This window comes from Mastigoproctus giganteus, chromosome 6, assembly GCF_048544385.1.
Source record: "Mastigoproctus giganteus isolate SK-2022 chromosome 6, ASM4854438v1, whole genome shotgun sequence".
Classification (NCBI taxonomy): Eukaryota; Metazoa; Arthropoda; class Arachnida; order Uropygi; family Thelyphonidae; genus Mastigoproctus; species Mastigoproctus giganteus.
In genome coordinates this window covers 224,515,384-224,540,023 of record NC_143580.1, presented here as the reverse complement: position 1 = coordinate 224,540,023, position 24,640 = coordinate 224,515,384, and the positions used below count along the sequence as shown (strand labels likewise).

The 24,640-nt window shown below is 37.5% G+C and overlaps 1 protein-coding gene across 1 annotated transcript in view; it reads right to left on the bottom strand.

Annotated features, from left to right (window-relative positions):
- The window catches only part of LOC150085031 (thioredoxin-related transmembrane protein 1-like), a 59,325-nt gene extending 49,775 nt beyond the window's left edge, over positions 1-9,550 (bottom strand). Inside the window, exon 1 of the mRNA XM_090375726.1 lies at positions 9,354-9,550. Within this exon, the coding sequence (XP_090231852.1) occupies positions 9,354-9,487 (134 nt within the window). The 5' untranslated portion in view covers positions 9,488-9,550. The remainder of the gene's footprint in view (positions 1-9,353) is intronic.
- Positions 9,551-24,640: the final 15,090 nt, after the last annotated feature.

Here is a 24,640-nt window from a genome sequence, read left to right as displayed (position 1 = left end):
TATCCTACATCTGTCTTTCCTCAATTTGAATTTATGCCCTCTCAGGTGATTATTCTGAGCAAGAGGAACAATCCCATCAGCATTGAGCATGCTCAAACCATTCAAGCCTTTATACACCTCTATCAGATCACCTCGCTGGTGCCTAGTCTCCAGACACTGTAATTTGCAAAACTTAAGCCTTTCTTCGTAAGAGCACCCCTTTGTTCCATTCACTAATCTTGTTGCCCTTCTCTGTACTCGTTCCAGCATCTCTACATCCTTCTTGAAATGAGGCCTCCAGACCTGTATACAGTACTTTAGGTGTGGTCTGACCATTGCCTTATACAAGGGAATAATCACCTCCTTATCCCTGCTAGAAAAATTCCTATATATCATCGACAATACACCATGAGCTACTCTTGCAGCCCGTCTGCACTGCTCAGAGAACTTCATATCTGCCTGCACAACCACCCCCAGGTCCCTTTCATTCTTTACCATTGTCAGTGTAATACCACAAAGTTGATAAGTTGCTCTGGGGTTACTGTTTCCCATATGTAGTACTTTACATTTGTCAATGATAAACTTCATTTGCCACCTCTCAGCCCATCTGCTCAACCTTTCCAGATCCTGTTGCAGCAGCATAGTGTCAGTAGTGTCCTTGACAACCCTGCCAACCTTCATATCGACTGCAAACTTGGACATTAAGCTTGATATACCATCATTAATATCATTTATAAATACAAAAAACAATAATGGACCCAACACTGAACCCTGAGGGACTCCACTGATAACATTAGGCCACGATGAGCAGTGTCCATTGATTACCACTCTCTGTCTTCTCTCCCTCAACCACCCCTTTATCCATAGCAGCAATTTGCCTCCAATGCCACACTGCTCCAATTTGTGCAGCAGTCTTCCATGTGTAACAGTATCAAAAGCCTTTCTAAGATCCAAGTATATAATATCAAAATTATTCCCTGCATCCAGTTCTTTTGTGACTGCATCATAGTATCCAATCAAATTGGTCAGGCAAGACTTCCCCTTAACAAAACCATGCTGTGTCCGAGCTATAACTGAAGTCTTGTCTAGATGATCCTGGTGCTTCTTTAACCAGTGCCTCCATTAATTTTCCTGGAACAGAAGTTAAACTCACAGGTCTATAATTACTTGTGTCAGCCTTTGATCCTCCCTTGTGTATTGGGGTCACATTTGCACATCTCCAGTCCATGGGTACTTCGCCTGAGTCCAAGGAAGCTCTCATAATTATGGTTAAGGGTTTGCTCACTTCCTTTGCTGCCTCCTTTAATATAACTGGATAGATCCCATCCACCCCATGTGCCTTTCTTGTATTTATCTTCAACAATTTCCCCTCCACTTTACTCTCAGTTATTACAAGACTCTCTAGCTTACTGCCAGAGTTGAATACACCTCTGGCATTCCCCTCACTGAATAACTCCTCATGTGTGAATGTCAATGCAAAATATTCATTTAGTTTGTTAGCTACCTCAGCATGATCATCAACAGTTGACCCATTGATATCAAGTGGACCAATCTGATTCATCCCCTTCCTTCTAGAGTTTACATAAGTAAAGAACTCTTTGCTGTTTTTCTTTGCATCCCTTGCCAAAGATTTCTTGTAATCTGCCTTCGCCTGCCTAACCTCCTTTGTAACTTGGTTACAGATCAACTTATATCTATCATAGGCTTCTGTGTTACGTGTTAATTTGTATGTATCCCATGCATTTTTCTTCTCTGCCATATGTCTCATTAGTTCATCTGACATCCATTTAGGCCTAAACCTTGAACAATATTTCTTAGTTGGTATATAAAGCCTAATAGCTTCCAAGATAAGTTCTTTGAATGCTTCCCATTTTGAATTTGCTGTTGGTAACATCAGTTGGTCCCACTGTATAGAATTTAAATATTGTCTCAGTCCATCGTAGTTGCCTTTACGAAAGCAATAATCCTTCCCTTTACCCCTAATGGTAGTTACCTCTTTTGAGTAAATCCCGCTTCAGCACACTGTGATCACTGCCACCTAGTTGTTCATTTATCTGCAAATTCTTAATGCATGAAGAATCACTGCTGATAATCAAATCAAGAGTATTACTCCCTCTAATTGCCTCCCGAACATGCTGATGTAGAAAACAATCATCCAATAAATCCACAAAAGCCTTGCTAGTGTGTGAAGTGACCAACCCACAAATTCCAGTCAATATCAGGGAAATTAAAATCCCCCATTATAAGACTCTCTGATTTACTGGCCCACTATTTCCCTGTACAGTTTCTTATTATACTTATCAGAGTCATTAGGCCTATAGCACACTCCTACTCTCAATTTTGATCTCCCAATGCTTATGTCACACCAAACTGACTCGACACTGCACTGTCCACTGATGTCGACTGGCTTCACTTCCTTGGATTTTATGTGTTTCTTAACTAATAGCATAACACCTCCTCCCTTCCTATCCTGTCTATCCTTTCTGTAGACGTTGTACTCCCCAAATTCCAGTTCTGCATTCCTTATATCTGTGTGACACCACGTCTCTGATATCCCAACAATATCTGCCTTTGATGTTTTGAGCAATACCTCAAATTCATCAAATTTATTTACTAAACTCCTAGCATTGGTGTACACGCAAGTATACATGCACCTGTTTCTATTCTTAGCTACCCTAACATAACCCATGTGTTTACTTGTACCGCAATGACTCCCAGCAATCTCTGAAATATCCTGCATCTTGTTTTTCAGGCTTCTGCTCATTCCAATAGAAGCAGTGTAAGAATCTCTTTCACCTCTGCCAGTGGCTACTGTTAATCTATTCGTCTTTGTCTCCCCCCAAGCTAGCAGTTTTCCGACCCACCTAACACTGCCTCGATAGCATCAGCAAATATTCTTGCACCCTTTCTATTTAAGTGTATCCCATCCCTGTAGAAGCAGTCTCTCCTGTTAACAAGTACAGTCCAGGCTGAAAAAAATTCAGTTACATGGGATGGCTTTAGTCCAGCCAGGTGAATGGTATACCTAGCAATATATTCAAATAAATGGCATCAAGGGCTAGTTTGCCATTATTTAAAAGATGAGAAACTGCTATGATAACCCTGTTTCAGGATTTACTGATCTCTAATAAAATAACCGGTGATCTTAATTACTGAATGTGTCTTAAGACCACTGCAGTTTAAAATTCTTTGTCTGTATAAAAAACAGAGGCAGACAGAAGAGTCTAAGTTCTGTCTCATACACTAACTAGGCCACATAGCTTTTGGTTATATTAACCATCAGTCACTCAAACCCCAAAACGAAACTCAGTTGCTCACATGGCACTGATTACACTTCATTTTCATTTTTAATATAAAATTTAATTTTAAGATTTCTTTGTTGAAGTGGAATCTTCAATTATGATTTTTTTTTTATTATTATTGCCTGAAATTCCTTGAGCTGAATCTGTTTATCACTTTCTTCTGTCAGAGTTTTCCTCACACCACTTTCTGGATTTTTCATCCTACACAATGGAACTGACTGTTTGCAAGGTGATGAATTCAAAAATAATACAATAGCCCCAATTTGAGAAGGATCACTGAATGTAATAGCATTAACCATATTGCTTTCCTGAAAGTCACGTATGATGTTTGGTATAAAAGTTCAACTTTTTTTAAGAATGATGTAAATCTTCTGAAATAGGTGCAGAGAAGGGCACAGATTGGTGAAAAGAATGAAAGGGTGGGCTTACCAAGAAAGGCTTTAGTTCTGCAAACTGCAGCATATGGAGGCTAGACACCTGCAAGGTGTTCTGATTGAGGTGTTTAAGGCTTTAAATGGATTGAGTAAGCTCAATGCTGATGGCATTCTTCCTCTTGCTCAGACTACACACGTGAGCGGGCATAAATTCAAATTGAGGAAGGATAGATGTGCAGAAGTTTGCCTTCAGCCAACAAATGGTTGATTGTTGGCTGAAGACAAACTTCCATGTGTTACAGAAGCAGGTAGTTTGAATAATTTCAAGGAAGAATTAGATAAATTATTAGAGTGGATGGACAGGTGGCGTGGGATTTTTTTTTTTTTTCTGGTGCTTTACAGGTTTGTTTTTTTGCCATTACTACTACTATTAATAATAATAATAATAGTACTAACCTGTAACTAACTTTGCCGGTTTTAAACTAGATGTGCCTATACAGCATATTTGATTTAGGCATGCAGGGTGTGTATTGCCCAAATGCAACAATTGTCTTTTTTTTTTTTCTTTTTTATGGGTGTTTTTCATCCATTCAACAACTACTTTTCATCTTGCTCAAATTTCACAAAATGCAAACTCAACGCCTCTCATTTCCAATAAATCTGGCTGTTCAATTGTTGTACATGCAATTTAGCATTAGTGATGGCAAATGCAAGAAAGCAAGCTTATAAAACAGCAACCAAAAAACGCTCCCATGTCATCTGTCCCTCTCCTCCAATAGTTTGTCTAGTTCTTCCTTGAATTTATTCAAACTATTTACTTCCACAACAACAAAAGATGGAAGTGCCTGTTCCAGCAATCAAAATCTGTTGGCTGAAGGCAAACATCTGCACACCTAATTTGCAACCAACTCTTCTTGATTTTGATTTGAATTTATGCTCACTCATGTACATAGTCTCTGCAAGAGGAAGAATCCATCTGTTCAAAGCCTTAAACACCTCAATCAGATCACATCACAGGTGCCTAGTCTTCAAACACTGAAATTTGCAGAACTGAAGCCTTTCTTGGTAACAGTACCCTTTTGTTCCCCTCACCAATCTCACTGCCATTCTCTGCACTCGTTCAGGCAGCTCTACATCCTTCCTAAAATGAGGCCTCCAAACCTGTATGCAGTACTCAAGGCATGGCCTGACCATTGCCTTATACAAGGGGACAATCATCTCCTTATCCCTGCAAGCAAAACTCCTGTATATCATCAACAAAACCCCATGAGCACTACTCAGAGAACTTCCTATCAAACTGCACAATTATCCATAGGTCCTTTTCATTTTCCACTACCCTGAGTGTAGTACCACATAGTTGATAAATTAGTCTAGGATTATTTCTATCCATCTTGCATTTGTCAAATTTAAACTTCAATTGCCACTTCTCAGCGCATCTACCTAATTTTTCTAGATCTTGTTGCAACGGCATACCTTCATTACTGTCATTAACTGTTGCAACAGCATCATTACTGTTGCAACGGCATACCTTCATTACTGTCATTAACCACCCTGCCAACCTTTGTACTTTGTGAACATCAAGTTTAACCTATTATCAAATGTATGAAATTGTACATATGTACTATACTCGGATATTTCTCAAATTTGAGATAAAGAAACTGTGACAAAAACTTTTTATGAAAAGCTGCAAGTTATGAACAGTAGTTTCAGAGCACAGAGTGGAGTTAAACTATACCCACACAAGTGAGGTTAAGAGTTCCTTTTATATTTGGGGGGGGGATTCAAAACTTCGTATGGTGAACTTTCCTGTAATTAATTCACATTATTTGATTGTCATCTTGTTTCATTATTAAGAGAACTATTTAATAAAAATATAACATCCACAGACATTACATTAACCCTTAGCTTGTAGCCATGAAGGGTGTTGTGCATAGCAATGTGCCTTCTGTATATCTATAGACATTACATATAGATATTCTGGTACTGCTGCTGTAACAGACATGCCAGAATAGCTGCTGTAATTTCTATAGACATTACAGCAGCAATACTGGAAATATACATAAATACAATAAAATGCATTTTTCATCTAAATCATCCAACAATTTTTTAAACTTACAAAAGCCACTTTGCTATTGTAAAATTCCCTATTTTTAATATATTTAGAAGAGATTTTCGGCATAGTTTGAGGAATATCCATGCAGATCACAGTTCCAGACATACTCGAACAGAATATTAAAATAGCAACAAGGTTGTAATACAAAACCTATACCTGTAAACTTATGAAATTCAGCCCTTTCTTCAACTGATTTCAGAATTTGTACTTCATAATCATATCACCACAATGACACCAAATGTAGACTTTGAAAATTACAAAACTGGAATATCTCCCTGTACCTCTAACAGTATCTCTTTATAACCAAGAACCAACTTTGTTACTGCTTGTGTAAGCGTGTGCACACACGCACACACTTTCCAGCAGATCCACAGGGGCTCACATTTGGTGAGTATGGGCTTGGCACACCCGGGGTCCTGAGCTGGATATTATCATTCTTCTCTTTCTTGGTAATTTCCTTCTACTGCTCTCTCTCTCTCTCTCAGGGTAACGCAAGATTTTTTTATTTTTTTTTGGCTGGTGTAGCATAAACCTCAGGCTTCCTCTCACCACACGGCTAATAATACAGGTAACTCTGGTATGACACAGTTATAAACTGTTGTGTTGTGCGAAACAGTGTTATACAGGACTAAGAAAAAGTACAAAAAGGAGGGGGGGGTTACGTTCCAAAAGCTAACAAAAATACACTATTTTGTTAACAAAATGTTAACAAAAATATACCAGTCTAGATTTCGTGTATCTTCTACTCTCTTTAAAAAATCAGTAATCTGGGTTTGTTTGCTTTTGCTTGATAAATCTTTGTGAATTTCGTCGTATGAAACTAAGCATTTTTGAAACTCTTTTGAACTTTGGGCTCCTTTCAATCAAGAATCGGCATTCAAAAATTAATATTCTAATTGCTCAGCTAACTTTATGCCTTCCCCTATGTTTTTTAGCGTAAAATTTGGAAGTTTAGAATTTTCATCTGCGCTATCATCATCTGAATTGATTTGATTTTACTTCTGATGCAATTTGCACCAAATCTGCTACGCCGGCCTCTTCTTCTACCAGTAAATATTGAACGTCTTCAATATCTTTTTTTTAATTTTTTTAGGAGCATCAGTGACTAAGGCCATGTTACTCTGTGTATATTGTCTATAAATTGAGTGTGTCCTGAGGTTGGTTTTCTGTTTTACTGGAAGAAAAACCCAAGTTTCCGGGAGAAAAAACCATGCCCTCTCCTGAGCCCCACTAAGCCACGTTATGAAAAAGACGAATAAAAATTCCTCACATCATTGACAGGATTCAAACTCAGGTCTTTTTCACCTGATGTGGGGGAGGAGCAATTCTGTCAACTGTGTTACCCACTAGGGCTTCAGTAGTCATATCATCAAAACCTTCCCCTCCTACCAACATAGCAAGTTCTACTATTTCACCGATCCAATCTTCTGCTGGTTCGGCCATATTTATTGAATGAACTGACTCTGGCCTGACTGTTGAAGGAGACAGCAGTCTCCGAAAGCTTCAGGTTTTATCGCTTTTAATTCAGTTTATTTTAGATAATTTTATTGCTTCGGTATTTTTAACTATATTTTTAATGTTTTTATCGTAGTTTATTTTATCGTAATTTATTGTAATATTTTAGTCTTCCGATAGTGTTTCCATTATATTTTATTTCTGTATATTTTATTTTTATAGTAAATTGTTAATTCCTTGGCTGGTTTGTCTTTAATTATTGCAGCCTGGCCATACATTTTTCCACACGCATTTAACGTTGACCGTTTTACCCCTTTCAAATGCAATAAGGCTAGGATTTTGATACAATCCACAATTGAGAAATGTTTCCATGCCTCCATTACTTCAATAGATTCGGAATCAATTTTCCCAAAATCCATCGTACCGATTTTCTGAAGTAATGAGTTTTAATGGTAGATATAATGCCTTGATCTAATGCTGAATGAAAGAAGTTGTATTAACCTAGTACAACTGTGGTGGTAGGAACATAACTTCAATGTTTGGATGACTTAAATCTTTTGGATGGCCTGGTGTGCTATCCAATAGTAATAAGAGTTGGAAATCTAGATTTTTCCACAAATTCAACAAGCACTGAATGTAACACAGGTTTTCCCAACAAAATAAAGTACAGGGATTTCTCAATATTTTTTTTTTGACTAGCGAGCCAACAGCAGGGATGGGATTCAGAAAGAGGGGAAATGTTGAAAAATTACATCCAACATAAAGCAGGGTTTCCCTGCACAAAAGCCCAAAAATACCCTATCATGCAAGGTTTACCGAAATTCTCTAACCATGTTAGAGCGAATCCGTGTCATATATCACCCCAGGGGGCTCACATCTGGTGAGTATGGGCTTGGCACATCCAGGACTGGATATCATCATTCTTCTCTTTCTTGGTGATTCCTTTCTACTTCTGTCTCTCTCAGGGTAACACTCGGGAATTTTTTTTTGGCTGGTGCAGCATAAGCCTCAGGCTTACTTGCACCATATGGCTAATAATAATAAAAGTACCATGTTGTACGAGGATTGCTGCAATTTATCAATGTAGAAGTGCCGTGTTATACGGGGCTGCCTGTAATAATAATAATATCCAGACCTGTGAATAGCACTCAAGGTATAGCAAAACCATTAGTTTATACCAGCAATTCACAACCAAGTTGTCACAAAATTATATTCTATTCACACTGATGGAAATCACTCTTTTAGGAGAGCTATAAAGTATTTTCAACTCCAAGGGTGCCTCAAATGACGAGAGGCCAGAAAACACAGTTATATTATTATTAGCCATATGGTGTAAGGAAGCCTGAAGCTTATGCTGCACCAGCCAAAAAAAAAAAAAAAAAAAGTTCTGAGTTACCCTGAGAGAGAGAGTCAGAAGTAGAAGGAAATCACCAAGAAAGAGAAGAATGATGATATCCAGCTCAGGACCCTGGGTGTGCCAAGCCCATACTCACCAAATCTGAGTCCCTGGTATGAATTATCTTCATCTCTACAGGCAAAGTTGTCATAATTCATTAATGGAAACCCCATGCATTATCACGCTGTTGTGTTTAAGGCACATCAGCGAATTTGACCACATTGCGCCACTGTGTATTGCGTCCGTATCATTAGCATTAGCATTAGTAGAGGCATTTGATGCAAGAAAGCAAGCTTATGCAGCATCAGCCAAAAAAAAAAAAAAAACCACTTCACCCCTCTGTTCGTATCAGTGGCCAATTTGAATGTTGTGCAGGATGAAAAACCCGGTTCCCCTGCCCACAAAGTTAGATTTACCATACGCACATAAATGTTGCTTTTGCCCTATTCATATTAAATATGTAATTACATAGCTTAAGGCCTTTCGGCTCTAATTTACATGAATAACGGTTAATTTTAATGGGGAGAAGACACAAACAAATTTAATTCCCTTGGACTTCGTATCACTGGTTCTCCTACGTCCATTCCGCATTTCGGAAAATGAGTTACAATCGTAATATTTCGAAGGGATTGTCAAAACATGTATCTGGAAAACTAAATTCAAATACGTATAGATAATACAATGCAATGTTAATAAACCTGATTTCAAGCAAAGCAATATTAATCCTAACTTACAATGCAATCATCCATTCTCCTCGCGTTATTTCTTTCCAATTGTCCTCATTTAAATGGACGAGACGATTACTGACATCGTCTGAACAGTACACCACCGTCACCACAATAAATATCGTAAAAAGTTGCAATAACATTTTTCACCTGCTAATACGTCCGCTGAATCGAGTAACCAACTACTACATCACTACTCAATGATAAAAAAATAAAAGCAACAAACATTGCAAAAGTACGCCCTCCAACGTGAACTGATGTCGATCAAACCAAAAAAAGAAAAGAAAAGAAAAGAAAAAAAAAAAAAACTGAATCCAAAAAGAAAGTACAATAAACAAGACCTGCAATAGTTTACTATAAAAGGCGTTCATAAAGTCAAAAGATATTTCAGTAAGGGCTGCATTCGCGTAATAGAAAATAGAAGAGCGCCCATCTCCCAGGAAAAATTTAGAGTTGCAAAAAGTGATGACATTTATGAAACTATTTTGGGGTGCAGTCTAGATAAGAATTTCCTGTAACACAAGTTTGGTGGAATTTTTCACTGACCCATTAAGGGAGATGGGACGCATTTGCATTATTCATTATATCCAAATTTCATAGAAAAGATAAAAAAACAAAAACAAAAAACCTCATCGGAAGGAATTTCATGCAGTGAGAATGTCCTATATAAGATGAACATAGGGCCGTAACTATATTCCTGTACCCAGAGCATATTAAAAAATTTGCACCCCCCCAGCTCCCACAAATAAACATAAATTAACAATGAATAATGATATACTGCAAAACGCATGTTGTGCTCACTCGTTTTTCGGTATTTCAAAGTTTAAATAAATAAATTGATTTATTGATTGATTATTATTGTTTTTTGTTTGTTTTTTGTTTGTTTTTTTTAAATCTTATATTTTTGTGCCGCTGGTGTTTATACGCCTGGGGAAAATCCCCGCTTGCTGCGCCCTCTGAGAATATATACATGTATACTGTATATAATCCGAACTCCTGAACATTGCTTAATACAGTATTGTATTTTTACGGGCACTTTACAGATATCAGTATTAGTAGTGGATAATGATGCAAAGGAGAAAGCTTATACAGCATCACATATGTTCAATTTTAGCTATTTTTTTAAAGACAAACAGTCCATGAAAATACAGTACCTTGCTTAATACCGCCTCACTTAAAATAAGACTTTAAAGAGAATGTAACCCTACATACTTTGTGGAGGGAGGGATAAACAGCAAATTCACTTCTAACTTTGATAGTTGGCAATTATAATGTGTCTGAATTATATGGTACAAAAAAAGTTGCAGTATGTGCATGCTGTTTATTAATTTAATTTATTTTATTTATTATTATTACTTTTTTTTTTTTTTTTGATGAGCTAAACATGACTGAAGCATTAAAAAAATTCCCAGTAAAAATTTTTACTCTAGTCTGCTATTGACCGTTGTCAAGCTCCCACGATAATTTTCTGATTCTACCCAGTTTCATCTGCATAGAATTATAGTAAGAGTTGTGTAATTTAAGAGATTAGTGGTTTTTAAACAAAAAGAATTAAAATGATTCATATTCGTTTTTTTTTTTTATCTGTAATTAGAATTACTTATTCCCACATATGTTTTTCTCTCATGAAATTAAGTTAAATTTGATTTGTCATTAAAATATTTTAATTGGCATGAAATAAACTGATACATTCATGATGCACGTGGTTAGTGTCCTCTATCACTTCCCTGATCGGAAGAAATAATCGATGTTTTGGACAATCCACGTCCGGATGATCGACGTTTCATTGCAATTTCATTAGATAGTATGAATCAGAGCTGAAATACTCAATATGTTCTACGTTGATAATAATATTAGTAAATTAATAAGAGGAGTTTACCTCAATATAGTACGTGGAACACTTCCGTATGATACCCTCCAGAAATTAAAACGGAAAAAACGAAAAAATCGACAACTTACCGGTACATTAAAGTAAAATATAAATAATTAAAGTAAAATATAAATAATTAAATAATCAATTTAACACAATTCAAAATCAATTCAAAACAATTAAAATTCAAATTAACGCAATTAAAAGGATCTAACGAAAATATTCAAAACGATTTTCCTTCCTGAAGCTGACAATGCTTTTCGACCGACTGTCGTGATCACAGGAATGAAAATTATCGAATCCGGCTAAACCTGCAACTTAATCATAATCACTATTTAAGTTGCAGGTTTAGCCGGATTCGGTAATTTTCATTCCTGTGATCACGACAGTCGGTCGAAAAGCATTGTCAGCTTCAGGAAGGAAAATCGTTTTGAATATTTTCGTTAGATTCTTTTAATTGCGTTAATTTGAATTTTAATTGTTTTGAATTGATTTTGAATTGTGTTAAATTGATTATTTAATTATTTATATTTTACTTTAATTATTTATATTTTACTTTAATGTACCGGTAAGTTGTCGATTTTTTCGTTTTTTCCGTTTTAATTTCTGGAGGGTATCATACGGAAGTGTTCCACGTACTATATTGAGGTAAACTCCTCTTATTAATTTACTAATATTGCAATTTCATATATCTAAAATAATAGCAAGCCGCAAACAAGTGATTTTTATAAGATTTATCTGAGGTTTTGAACTGTAACAGTTCAAAACCTCGGATAAAACTGTAATAGTTCAAAACCACGAGTAAATCTTTCCGTTAGCGCCAGACGCCAAACGACGGATCCAGTTTCATCTGTGAATGGAATCGGTGTAAAAATTCCTGCTGGTAAAGCCGACGTGGACATTACGTTTTCGGGCGGTAACGAAAGATCATGGTGTCCTATCGATGATTTATCAAACATTTGCTTGTATAGACAAGGAGGTTATAATGAAACTCTATAAGGCAATTGTAGGACAGCACTTGGAATACTTTGTTCAAGTACGAGACTCGCCTAAAAAAAAAAAAAAAAAAAAACACATCGAGCGTCTTAAGGGAGTCCAAAAACCTGTAACCCGTTTGGTGAGATCTGTAAAATGGCACGCGTATTAGGAAAGACTTCGAATATGTGGACTACAGAGCTTGGACTACAGACCCTTATAGTTATGTTCGTGGGCAGCTGAGGCTGATAGCTTTGGAAAATTCAAAGGTCAGTTGGATTGATACCTACAATAAGGAGCAAAACCTATATAGGTTGTGTTTATTTTTTATTTATATATATTTTTATTACTTTTTTTTATTTAGTTATTTATTTTACTTATTATTTTTTGGTGCAACAAATGCCTGTGGATTCCCTGCAATATATCGTTAATACCAATAACAATAAAGATATTCCACGAAAACACGCTCTCCATCATTAAAACTCCTCCCGCGACCTGTATTCACGGAACCTTCCTGTTGTAAGAAACAGGATGGTTCCGTTGTGCAGGATGAAAAACCCGGTTTCCCCTACCCCCGCCCGCAAAGTTAGATTTACCACTAAAGTCCAATGAAATGTGTACATATAATGAAGGAACCATGGTGAATCGTGGTTCCTTCAATATGTACACATTTCATCCGTGCTGTTTGTTATTTGGTTTTTAGGAGCATTAGCAACTAAGGCCATATTGCTCCGGGATATGCGGTGGTCATTCCCTGACCTTTCCGAATCCTCTGTATTTGGTGGTGACGGGCTCGAACCCCGGTCTAATCAAGAAGCGTGTGCTATGCACTGCTGCTCCTTCCCACCTGGCTACGGAGGCGCCTCATCCGTGCTGAAAAGCGTAAATCAGAACTCAACAGACATAACTTGAGATTAATAGCTTCCATGAAGATCTCCTACTCCCTTCACTGTAGCCTCTCAGGTACCTAAGTGGTTATAATTACCTTCCCCTACCACAACATGTGAAAAAGGTTTCCAATCGAATCCCGTCAATGACTTCAAAAACTTTTATGAGCTTCTTTTTCACACTGTGGCCGGATTAATTGGTGTTGGATGGGGCTAGATGGCACGGTATTTTCAGTCCTGGAATCTCTGTTCTTTATTTCAACAACTTAGACAGACCGACCATAGAACAAACGCACACAATTCAGTGCGAGTGCATGAGCTGTGGTTGCTCGGGGGAACTCCCTAATATGAAAATATTTGTTTATCCACGCCTTTCCTAGTTCCTGACACCAAAGAGCCGTATTTCCCAGTTGGCATCCGAAATCAGTGGCTTCTGTGAAAGCCTAAAGAATGCCACTTCGGAATGCCTCCGAAGTGGCATTCTTCTTTGGATCGTATGTATACTGATGCCCTTTAATGTTCCAATATTAAATGCAGAGGTTCATTATTTTGTCGTTTGGGAGAGATTACACCTACTAATCAACCCCAGACTTCGAGAACTTTACTCCGTCACCTTACATTTTCGTTCGCAGCTGCGTCTGTTGGTTGTTGTTGAGTTTTAGGTGCATCAGTAATTCAGGTGAAATTGCGCCTTGTATAATATGTCTGTAAATTGCGTGTTTTCTGAAGTCGATTTCTGTTTGCTGGGCGAAAAACCTGATATTCTAGAAGAAAAAAAAAAACCATGCTGCCCTCGTCTGAGACCGACTAAATCAGCCACATTATGAAAAAGGCCCATATACATTTCTCGCGCCATTGAAGGAATTCAAACTCAGGTCTTTTCTAACTGGCGTGGGGAGGACGGTGATTACATTAACTGTGTTACCCACGGAGGCTGGGCGGATGTGTTCCACGCTATTAAACGAAGAGTCAACAGCACTCTCTATTGTGGCATACATTAAACGCGCGCCAATAATCATACCTATTTCGAAGTTAGTCCACTCCCGATTTCCCCTTAAATGATTTCGGCAAGTTGGGACACATGGCATTATAGTGCTTTCCTGCATACGTCACACACCATGTAACCTCTTCGATTTTCATATTTTTGTATTGATAGTTGAATAAAACCCAAACCACAATAGTGCTAATAGTTTCCAGGCAGTGTACACTGAGTTGGCGTTGCATTAGCAATATCTACCTAATTCCTCGTGGAGCACCTTTTGCCCATAGCACAGCCGGTACACGTGATGTGTGCGAACTGCAATTTTATATCAGCCGTTCCCAACTTTGAGCTTTCGCCTGCGTCACAGACCAGTCCATTCCTTCACAAGGGGGATGGGGGTTGCTAACGCAAAACCAACGAAAATAGTATTGCTTCTACTCCACTGTTTTTTTTTTTTTCTTCTTGCAACGTTCTTTAAAGCGTGTTATTTAAATTAAGTAGTGTAATACTCAAGCAGCTCCTGGGGAAATGCCTTCATAATTAACCCCAGGGGCTCATATCTGGTGAGTATGGGCTTGGCACACCCAGGGTCCTGAGCTGGATATCATCATTCTTCTCTTTCTTGGTGATTCCCTTCTACTTCTCTCTCTCTCTCTCTCTCTCTCTCTCTCTGGGGTAATTCAGAATTTTTTTTTTTTTTTTTTTTGGCTGGTGCAGCATAAGCCTCAGGCTTCCTTGCACCATATAGCTAATAATAATAATATGAGGTTGATGCATTTGTAGCAAACCTTTGTAGTACTAATCGCTATGCACAAAACTGCGACTATTCTCTAACTTGTACAATAATGAAAATGCTTATTTTGCATTAATTATAAATTAGAAAGCACTCTGGGGTGCACTCCAGTCCGTCAGCAAATTTTCAACAGTTTTCATTGAGTACGTGGAGTAAAATAGACTCCACTATTCTGATCTTTATCACATTTGTTGTTTATATATATTTGGAAATCCACTTATATGAAGAAATGTGCAAAGTTACAATGACGTCCAAAATTTCAATCACACCCTTAATATATATATAATGAACAGCTCTTAATACTGCTGGGCTTAATATTGCTTAAAATTTCAATCACACCTTTAATATATATATAATGAACAGCTCTTAATATTGCTGGGCGACGCTGATTACATGACAACTATATTATTTCCTGCATTGTGGCGCCACATGTCGTTTCTTTCTTAAACTAAAAGCTTCCTTTAAATTAAATGAGACCACTGGGAAATTTTATTCAAATATTATTAGCTTGGCGATCTGATTATTTTTATAATCAAGTTATTTCTATTTTTCTGTATTAAAACTTAAAACTGATTGCTTCAATAAAGTAGTCATTTTAAAAATCATTACTCTGCATTATGAAAACTGCAATGGTATAAAAAAAAACAACTTATTCTCATATTTAAATTTCTTCATTCTTAATTATAATTATTATTTACATATATGAACAGTCAATGCAGTAGTAAACAGTTCCTCGTTAATTACATAATGAAGAATCATTAATTAACGCGGTATTTTGAATAAATATAAATGGAATCAAAAATAAGGATATAATTAATGAAGTTTTAAGTTATATTATGAATACTTATACAAACTTAATGTGAAATATTTTAAAATCTAAACAATACTTACAGGTTGACAAAGGTAATACCACCAATTTCTAAAATACGGGTATTTTGGAAATTGGTTATATTAACCCCACAATACACTCCAGGTTTCCATAAGTAATTTTTTTAGGTGGCAACTGAAGTTTCACATTCAAAATGCGAAATGCTGCATGTGGGTAGCAATAACCCCAGAGTAATGTACCAACTGTGTGGTATTACACTCAGGGTAGTGGCGAATGAAAGACCTGGGAGTAATTGTGAAGTCAGATATGAAGTTTTCTGAGCAGTGCAAAAAGGCTGCAAGAGTAGCGCACGAGATCTTGTCAATAATATATATGAATTTTGCTAGCAGGGATAAGGAGGTAATTGTCCTCTTTTATAAGGCAATGGTCAGGCCACACCTTGAGTACTGCATACAAGTTTGGAGGCCTCATTTTAGGAAAGATGTAGAACTGATTGAACGAGTACAGAGAACGGCAACGAGCTTAGTGAGTGGAACAAAGGGTTCGTGTTACCAAGCAAGGTTCAAGTTCTGCAAATTGCAGAGTCTGGAGAAGAGGCACCTGCGATATTATTATTATTATTATTATTATTATTAATATCCATATGATGCAAGGAAGCCTGAGGCTTATGCTGCACCAGGGCAAAAAAAAAAAAAGTTCCCGAGTAACCGTGTGTGTGTGTGTGAGAGAGAGAGAGAGAGAGAGAGAGAGAGAGAGAAAGAGAGAGAGAGAGAGAGAGAGAGAGAGAAAGAGAGAGAGAGAGAGAGAGAGAGAGAGAGAGAGAGTCAAAAGTAGAAGGGAATCACCAAGAAAGAGAAGAATGATGATATCCAGCTCAGGACCCTGGGTGTACCAAGCTCATACTCACCAGATGTGAGCCCCCGATCTGATTGAGGAGTATAAGGCCTTGAATGGTTTGAACAAGCTCAAAGCTCATGGGATTCTTCCTCTTGCTCACGTTCCGCACCTGAGGGGATATAAATTCAAACTGAGGAAAGACAGTTGTAGAATAGGTGTGCGGAAATGTGCCTTTAGAAAGCGGGTGGTTGATTGCTTGAACAAACTTCAATCTGTCGTTGTGGAAGTTGACAGCTTAAATAAATTCAAGGCTCAACTAGACAAACCTTTGGAGTGAATGGATGGGTGAAATAGGAAGGTTTTCTTTCTTTTTTTTTTTTTTTTTTTTGGCTGATGCTATATAAGCTTGCTTTCTTGCATCATATGCCTCTACAACAGTTAATTAGCTAATGCTAATTTTCACTGTCCAACCGACTCACCACTCGAACAAGATCTTACATAATGTCACTTCAGAAGTCTTTTAAGGTGGTTATCAGCTTTCTTCCGGCTATTTATCATCCTCCACACAGCAGTTTATCCGGGCACTACAGCCGATAAAATGAGCCAAGCGAATGAATTTCATGTTGTCCATTATTCAGAAATGTCGTAAAGTATAAGAATCATTAGACATAATTTTGAGCTTGAGAAGCATGGCAACAGTCTTATTTAACAAAGCGGCAAGGTGCTAACATTTAAATATATATATAGCGGTTAAAAAATTGTAATCGCTAAAAATATTATAAATATATACTGCAAAATATACAAATATTTTGACTTATAAAGGTAATTTTAAAGTCTAACGACGAGCAAAACAGTTTCTGAGGGAAATGATAGATATCATGCGGGGTAAATGTCTGTGCGAACTTGCACGGGAATTAAATATTCCTAACTCGGCAATTCCCAAATAACGTTCTGAAGGAATGAAAGTCCAGAGGCGCCAGAAAAAAAACATAAATAAATAAAAATTCAAATTATTATTTTAACGGTACCGGAGCTTCCACAGGTAACTTGATAAACAATAACATTGGACTATTTCAATAGCGATAACAGATATTCGCCCTCAACTCAAATGAACATCTTTGGGATGAAATGGAACACAATGCCTAGCCAGCTTCTTCGGTAATGGTGTCTTGGCAGGCTGCACAGTAGTTATAATCGTCCTCCCCACACCGGGTGGAAAAGGGCCGGGTTCGAATCCTATCAACGACGTAAGGAACTTTTATGGGCTCTTTATCTACTCCGTTGCTTAATTAGTCGGTTTCAGGCGAGGGCAGCATGGTCCCCTCACCCTCACAGACCAAAGAACGCATGCAATTTATAGACATAATATACACCGGTAGATGAGGTAATTCTTGGGTGGCCCTAATATAACAGGTTTTTTTTTTTTTTTTTCTCCCAATTTTTTCTTCAATAATGGAGCTCACGAATGCTTTAAAGGAGGAGTGGAACATAGTATTGCTAGTCTTCTGCCAGAAAGTTTCCATGGCGCACTAAAGCAGTCATTACAGACAAATATGAACTAATACAATATTAATTTTGTATTTTAATAAATATACACTGTGCTGCCACTTTATTAGGTACACCCCTGCTGGTCACACAAATGGTTTGTCCCACAACGTTGCAAGTCACATGACCATAGTTGTGAATACAAATGCAGCAAAACAACCTTTATAGTATCAGTTAAGCGCACAAACCGTAGCAAGGAGTGAAAAGGAGTGATCTAACGGACTTCAAACGTGGCAACATAGTAGGTGCAAGACGTGCTGGACAAAGCATCTCTGAAACGGCAGTTCCCCTGAACTTTTCACGCACCACAGTTTCAAGGGTGTATCGAGAATGGTACAACGAACAGAAAACATCTTCTCAACGGCACTCCTGAGGAAGAAAATTGTTGTTGATGAGAGAGGTCAGAGGAGGATAGCTAGAATTGTGCAAGCAAACAGACGGGCCACAATGTCGCACATCACGTCAGAATACAACCTTGGTGCGCAGAACAAAATATCGCAACAGACCACTGGTCGCACTTTGTCGCGAATGGGCTGCAACAGCCGACGGCCACATCGCGTACCTTTGTTATCAATGAAGAACAAGAGAGCACGCCTCCTGTGGGCACAGCAACACCAGCACTGGACTATCGAGGATTGGAAAACAGTTGCTTGGTCTGACGAGTCGAAGTTCCCGGTGCATCATGTTGATGGAAGGCTCAGAATTTGGCGAAAACAACATGAATCCATGGACCCGTCATGTCTGACGACTACTGTGCAAGGTGGTGGGGGCAGTGTTATGGTGTGGGGAATGTTTTCTTGTTACCCGTTGGGTCCATGGATTCCCATAGATTCACGTCTGAATGCCACATCGTACCTAAACATCGTTGCTGACCAAATGCATCCGTTCATGTTGACAGTTTATCCTCAGTCTTACTTCCAGCAGGATAATGCGCCGGTGCACAAAGCCCGAATCACTATGGAATGGTTCCAGGGACATGACAGTGTGGACATGTGGACATGTGTATATGTAAGGGCGGCACCTAGAACGTTTGTTCAACTCCGCCTCGTATCTCTGTGAAGAACAGTATCACTACAATTGGGCCAGATGTGTGTGACGTCGGTTTGTGTGTATTATGTGTGTGTTCTGTTGTTCTGTTCTGGCCGCTTGGCTACCCAGAAGCATCAGTCACCTGGACAAATGATTCTGGGTACTCGTCCACACCACGGGAAGGTGTGCCAGTCCCAATAAAACACATACCGTCTCTAAAGAGACTCTGACCCACCTGGTGTTGTCAGCGGGTGGGCCAGGAACCTCTGGGGGCCCATTCCAGAGGCAAGAGAGGAGAAAGAAAAAAAAAAAAAAAAAAACTACCCGTGGTGCAGGTTATAAAAAAAGAAAAAAAAAAGAAAAAAAAAGAAATAATAAAATAAAAAATAAAAAATAATAAAAAAGCTAGTGGTGCGTGCAGGTAATATATTATAATAAAGGTAATACATTGTAATATATTATAATAATAAAGTGATATATTTATGTATGAGAAATAAAAATAAAATAAAAATTGATAGTGTGGCAAATTGAGCCACATGCCATTCATAAAATTCATAACCACATGCCATTCATAAAATTGGGAAACTGAAGTGATAAAAAAATTAAAAATAGAACTAAGAGAAAATAAGAAACAGGCTGAGAGAAAATTATATACTTAGATTTCAGGAAGGCTTTTGATACTGTTTCACATAAAAGACTGCTGTACAAAAGACTGGAGCAATTTGGCATTAAGGGCACCTTGATGCTATGGATAAAGAGATAGTTGAGTTGGAGAAGACGGAGAGTGGTTATCAATGGGCCCTACTTCGTGGACTAATGTTTTTAGTGGAGTCCTCCATGGTTCAGTGCTGTACAATTGGCCACTTCAGCGAAATAATGAAAAAACATGGATAGTGCTCGGCAGCATTATAATGCACGGGACTAAATTTATTCAATTAATAAAAAGTGTGGTTGCTGTTGCACTACAGAAAGATTTAAAAGAATGTTAAAGCTAAGAACTGACTTTACTAACCAGAAACATTTGTGCATAGTAGTAGATTATTTTTGTGAGAACTTGGGTATTAGAACACCATTTTTAGGATCAGTTCCAGTATTCGCTTAAACTACTGTGCATTATGGTGACGTTTTAGGTATCTTACCAATATCCATCATCAGACCATGCTGCTGACAGATTCCTCTTCCAGATGCTCCCAGAAACATGATGTGCATACCCATTTCTGGGAGCATCGGCAAGAAAAGGCTGTCCATGGTCTGATGATGGGTATTGGTAAGGTACCTGACACGTCACCTTAATGTATAGTAGTTTAGGCGAATAGCTTAATAAACTATACTGTATTATTAATTTCGCGTGGTATAAGAGTGGTATTAAATATATAGAAATAATCTTAACAGTTCCAGTATCATCAGCAACAGCGCAGTCCATTTATGACAGTGAAGACTGAATTGAGTAAATATGATATGAAGTTAGAAAACCGCATTGGATTTGCGAACGATGGGACTGCTTCCATGGTTGGAAGCAAAAATTCTCTGGATCCGAATAAAAGAAGTAGCACCCAACTGTCTGCAAATGAAGTTCATCTGCATCTTGCCTTTGCAAAACTTTCATCCAGTATTGGATTCCTCATAACTGAGATTCCACTCTGGTTCTCCAATAGTGATTTACGTAGAGAAAGGTACAGACAAGCAGTGTGCTTGGCAGAAAATGTACCGGACTAAATGTATTCAATTAATAAAAAATGCAGAATTTCAGAATTTAGGATTTTGAAAGAAAGCTATATGATAATATGAACAATTTTTATTTTGTGTTTATTATATCAATCGTAAAATAATTGATATAATAAACACAAAATAAAAAATTGAAAATTTTCAAATTTTCAATTTGAATTTTTTTTTTAAATTTCAGTTCAATATTTTAAAAAAATTTAAAATTTTTAGGAAGGATGTAAAGCTGTTGGAAGGACAGCCAGATTGGTGAGGGGAACAAAAGCGTGCTGTTTACCAAGAAAGGATTCAGTTCTGCAAATTGCAGCGTCTGGAGATCTGATTGTGGTGTTTAAGGTCTTGAATGGATTGAGTAAGCTAAATGTTGATGGCATTCTTACCCTTGATAAGACTACACACGAGGGGGCATAAATTTAAGTTGAGGAAGGATGGTTGATTGTTGGAACAAATTTCCATCTCTTGTTGTGGAAATAGCTGGTTTGAATAAATTCAAGGAAGAACTAGACAAATTCTTGGAGGGTAGGGATGGGTGTAGAATTTTTTTTTTTTTTTTTTTGACTGATGCTTTTTTGCACTACCATAATAAAAAAATGGGAAAGAAAACTGATAAAAATGAGAAATAGAACTGAGAGAAAATGGGAAAGAGAATTAAAAGCTTTAAAAAATGAGTAGAAAAACGAATTCAGAGCTAACGTCCAACATGCAAATCGCATGGCCAAAGAATCAAAAGCAATTAACAACTGTTCTTAAATTATTTCCTAAAATTTTCCCTCATCGAAGGCACAAACCACTCACTCTCCCACCCACACGCACGCGTGATGACGGGGGCAGAAACTTGATTAATATCTATAGCAATAATTAATGAAAGCCGCGTAACCTAGTTAGCCAACACTAATAATAATAAAAAAAGAAACTTTAATTTTAACTCATGTAAGCACACGTCATTCTGTTACTCAATAATTATATTAGTGCCAAGCCTTCAGCTATTTCATCTCTCATTACCACCTTCATCAGTCACAACTGTCGCAATCTTGACTTCTGTCAGCTGTACTCGCTGTACAGGTGTTCGGTTCGTTCCGTGCCAGGATGAAATTGCCACAAAGCAATTGAAGGCGAAACTAATGCTACAGTTTAATCGACTTTCGTATGCTCCTGGTGTGGTCCCAAGTGTACTTGCTGAGTAATTTAAAGCAGAAATAATAACGATGTTATGTAGAGATGTTGTCTTGTTCCATACATTACATTAGCTATCATCTATTGTAATCAATCTTCTTTACCTGGTTATGGCACAAGTTGCAACCGTTACCAAGCTATTAGGCTCAGATTACGTTGTTTTTGTTTTGCTATTGCACGTAGTTGCTGAGCCGAGAAAAACAATGTTGTTGATATTGGTCGCCGTAATACAGTTTTTCTCCTCTAGTTATTTAACAATCTCCATGTTATAATGGCCACAACTTTACAATCACGGGGCCGTGCAAATGGGAGATGAATTGGATGCGCTGTACCAGGGCCCCCCGATCCAGGGAGTCATCAAAGTCTGAACATAAACAAACGAGGCCCCTTAACCCCTTTTGCATCCGGGTCCTCGAGTACCTTTGTACGGCCCTGGGTACAGATAGTACTCAGTACTATCAAATAATTGTAATTTTGTCTGTGCAATAATTGTAATTTTTTAAAGGATGATACAGTCATATATGTAAAAATTACCTTTTAGTATTTTTTTAAAAAATATTTTATTACCCGGGTCCGTCCCACTGACACCTCAGCTAGCGGCGAAGGAAGCCGAGGGAGAGGTTTTTGTAATTACCTCGATATTAATCTTTATTTCTCTGAAACAGTTTTGGCGAAATATTCGCCACGGATACACTAGTGTATATACATTAATGGTAAAAAAAAAAAAAAAGAAAAAAAGCATAACCTATTTATAGAGCTATATAAGGGAGAATCAATAAGTAAACCACGAAGTAAGTGATAAAGAAATAAGCAGGACACTAGATTGAACGTATCATTTATTTTTCAACATAATCAAAAGAACATTTAGATGCTTGTCCCATCGCTTCACCAAATTCCGGAAATGCACTGCATAAAAAGCCGCTGGTTGAAATCTTAACTAGTGACTTAGAACACTTTCATTCTTCGCATCTTCAGAAAAATGTTTTTCCACCAAACTGTTGTTGAAACTGGACAAACAAATGTCAATTGATAGGGGTGAGGTCAGGTCTGTGGGGAAAGGTTGATCAAGTTTCCATCCCAAATTATTATCCATGTTGACTGTTGTTGAAACTGAACAAACAAATGTCAATTGATAGGGGTGAGGTCAGGTCTGTGGGGAAAGGTTGATCAAGTTTCCATCCCAAATTATTATCCATGTTGACTGTTGTTGAAACTGAACAAACAAATGTCAATTGATAGGGGTGTGGTCAGGTCTGTGGGGGAAGGTTGATCAAGTTTCCATCCCAAATTATTATCCATGTTGACTGTGTTGTTGAGATACTGGCACCTGTAAGTCTTACTCCACAATCATTCCGCGTAAGTCGGAAAGATCTCGACGCCGACCCATTCCTCCTTGCAGACACTCAAAAACTGATCGTTACGTATGCGAACTACGCCGTTCCAGACTTTGAGCCTTCGCCAGCGTCACAGACCAATCTATTCCTACACAAGGGGATGCTGCTAATGCAAAGTCAACTCAGTGTATAACTGTTACTTAATTAAGGGTTGCTGAAGACGCATAATGATCTTTGAATTCAATTTGAAGGAAAAAAAAACAGCGTGTGTACCCTGTACGCACGAAAGTGTTTTATTTTATGTGAAAACATTCCTAGGAAACATACACTTGAGATTGTATTTTCGCAATTCGATAGTAGATGACGAAAGAAAATCAAAACCGTTTAAAATTTTAAAATCGAACAGCTATAACTGGTTATAAACGATGTAATGTTTTATGCTCATGCCCGCTACTTACTCTACCGAATCAACGTTAGTGACTAAGTTAGCGTTATTTAGGAAGTGACGTTATTTGCCTTTCGCATTTTTGTTATTAATCAGTTTTACTTCAGTCAGAAATATTTAGTATGAACGATGTAACGTTTTATGCTCACGAATGCCCCCTACTTACTCTGCCGAATCAACATTAGTGACTCAGTTAGCATCATCTAGGAAGTGCGTCATTTGCGTAATTTCCGTCTCGCATTTTCGTTACCAACCGTTTTACCTCAGTCCGAAAAATTTAGTAGGTGCCGCCGAAGATGTTTTTCACATCAAAAATCTTAAATAATATTTTTGAAGGTAAAAAAAAAAATTTAGTGACAAGAACCACAACTCTCCTGAAAGTGTTCCGAAGCGTGCGATTTGGCATTTTTAACTCATCCAACACTAGAAAATCTATATAAAGAACAGACTTTCAAAATATGCGCAGTGGTTATGAATACTTTATTAGATAAATCTTACACTTTCGCATTACTTTTTATTTCTTTTCTATACTTTCTATTTGCTAGCCTTGGGGTTGATATATTTCACTAAACAAACCAAAGGCACGCTTAAAACGTTTAATTTATTTCTTATTTCAAATAAGTTTGCACTATAATGGCTGTGGACTGCCCCAATAGAAGAGTTTAATTGATGAAGTTACAACAGAATCTCAAAGCTTTCAAACTAAATTTCAATTAGCTAAAAACGTGAAAAAAAAAACTCATTCACAGAAATGAATGCTTCCAGAAAATTGAACATTTTATGCTATTAAAAATTCTGCACGAAATTAATTGAGCGAATCTGTTAACTTTAGTTTATTTACATTATATTAGCATTTAATTCTATAAGAGAGATAT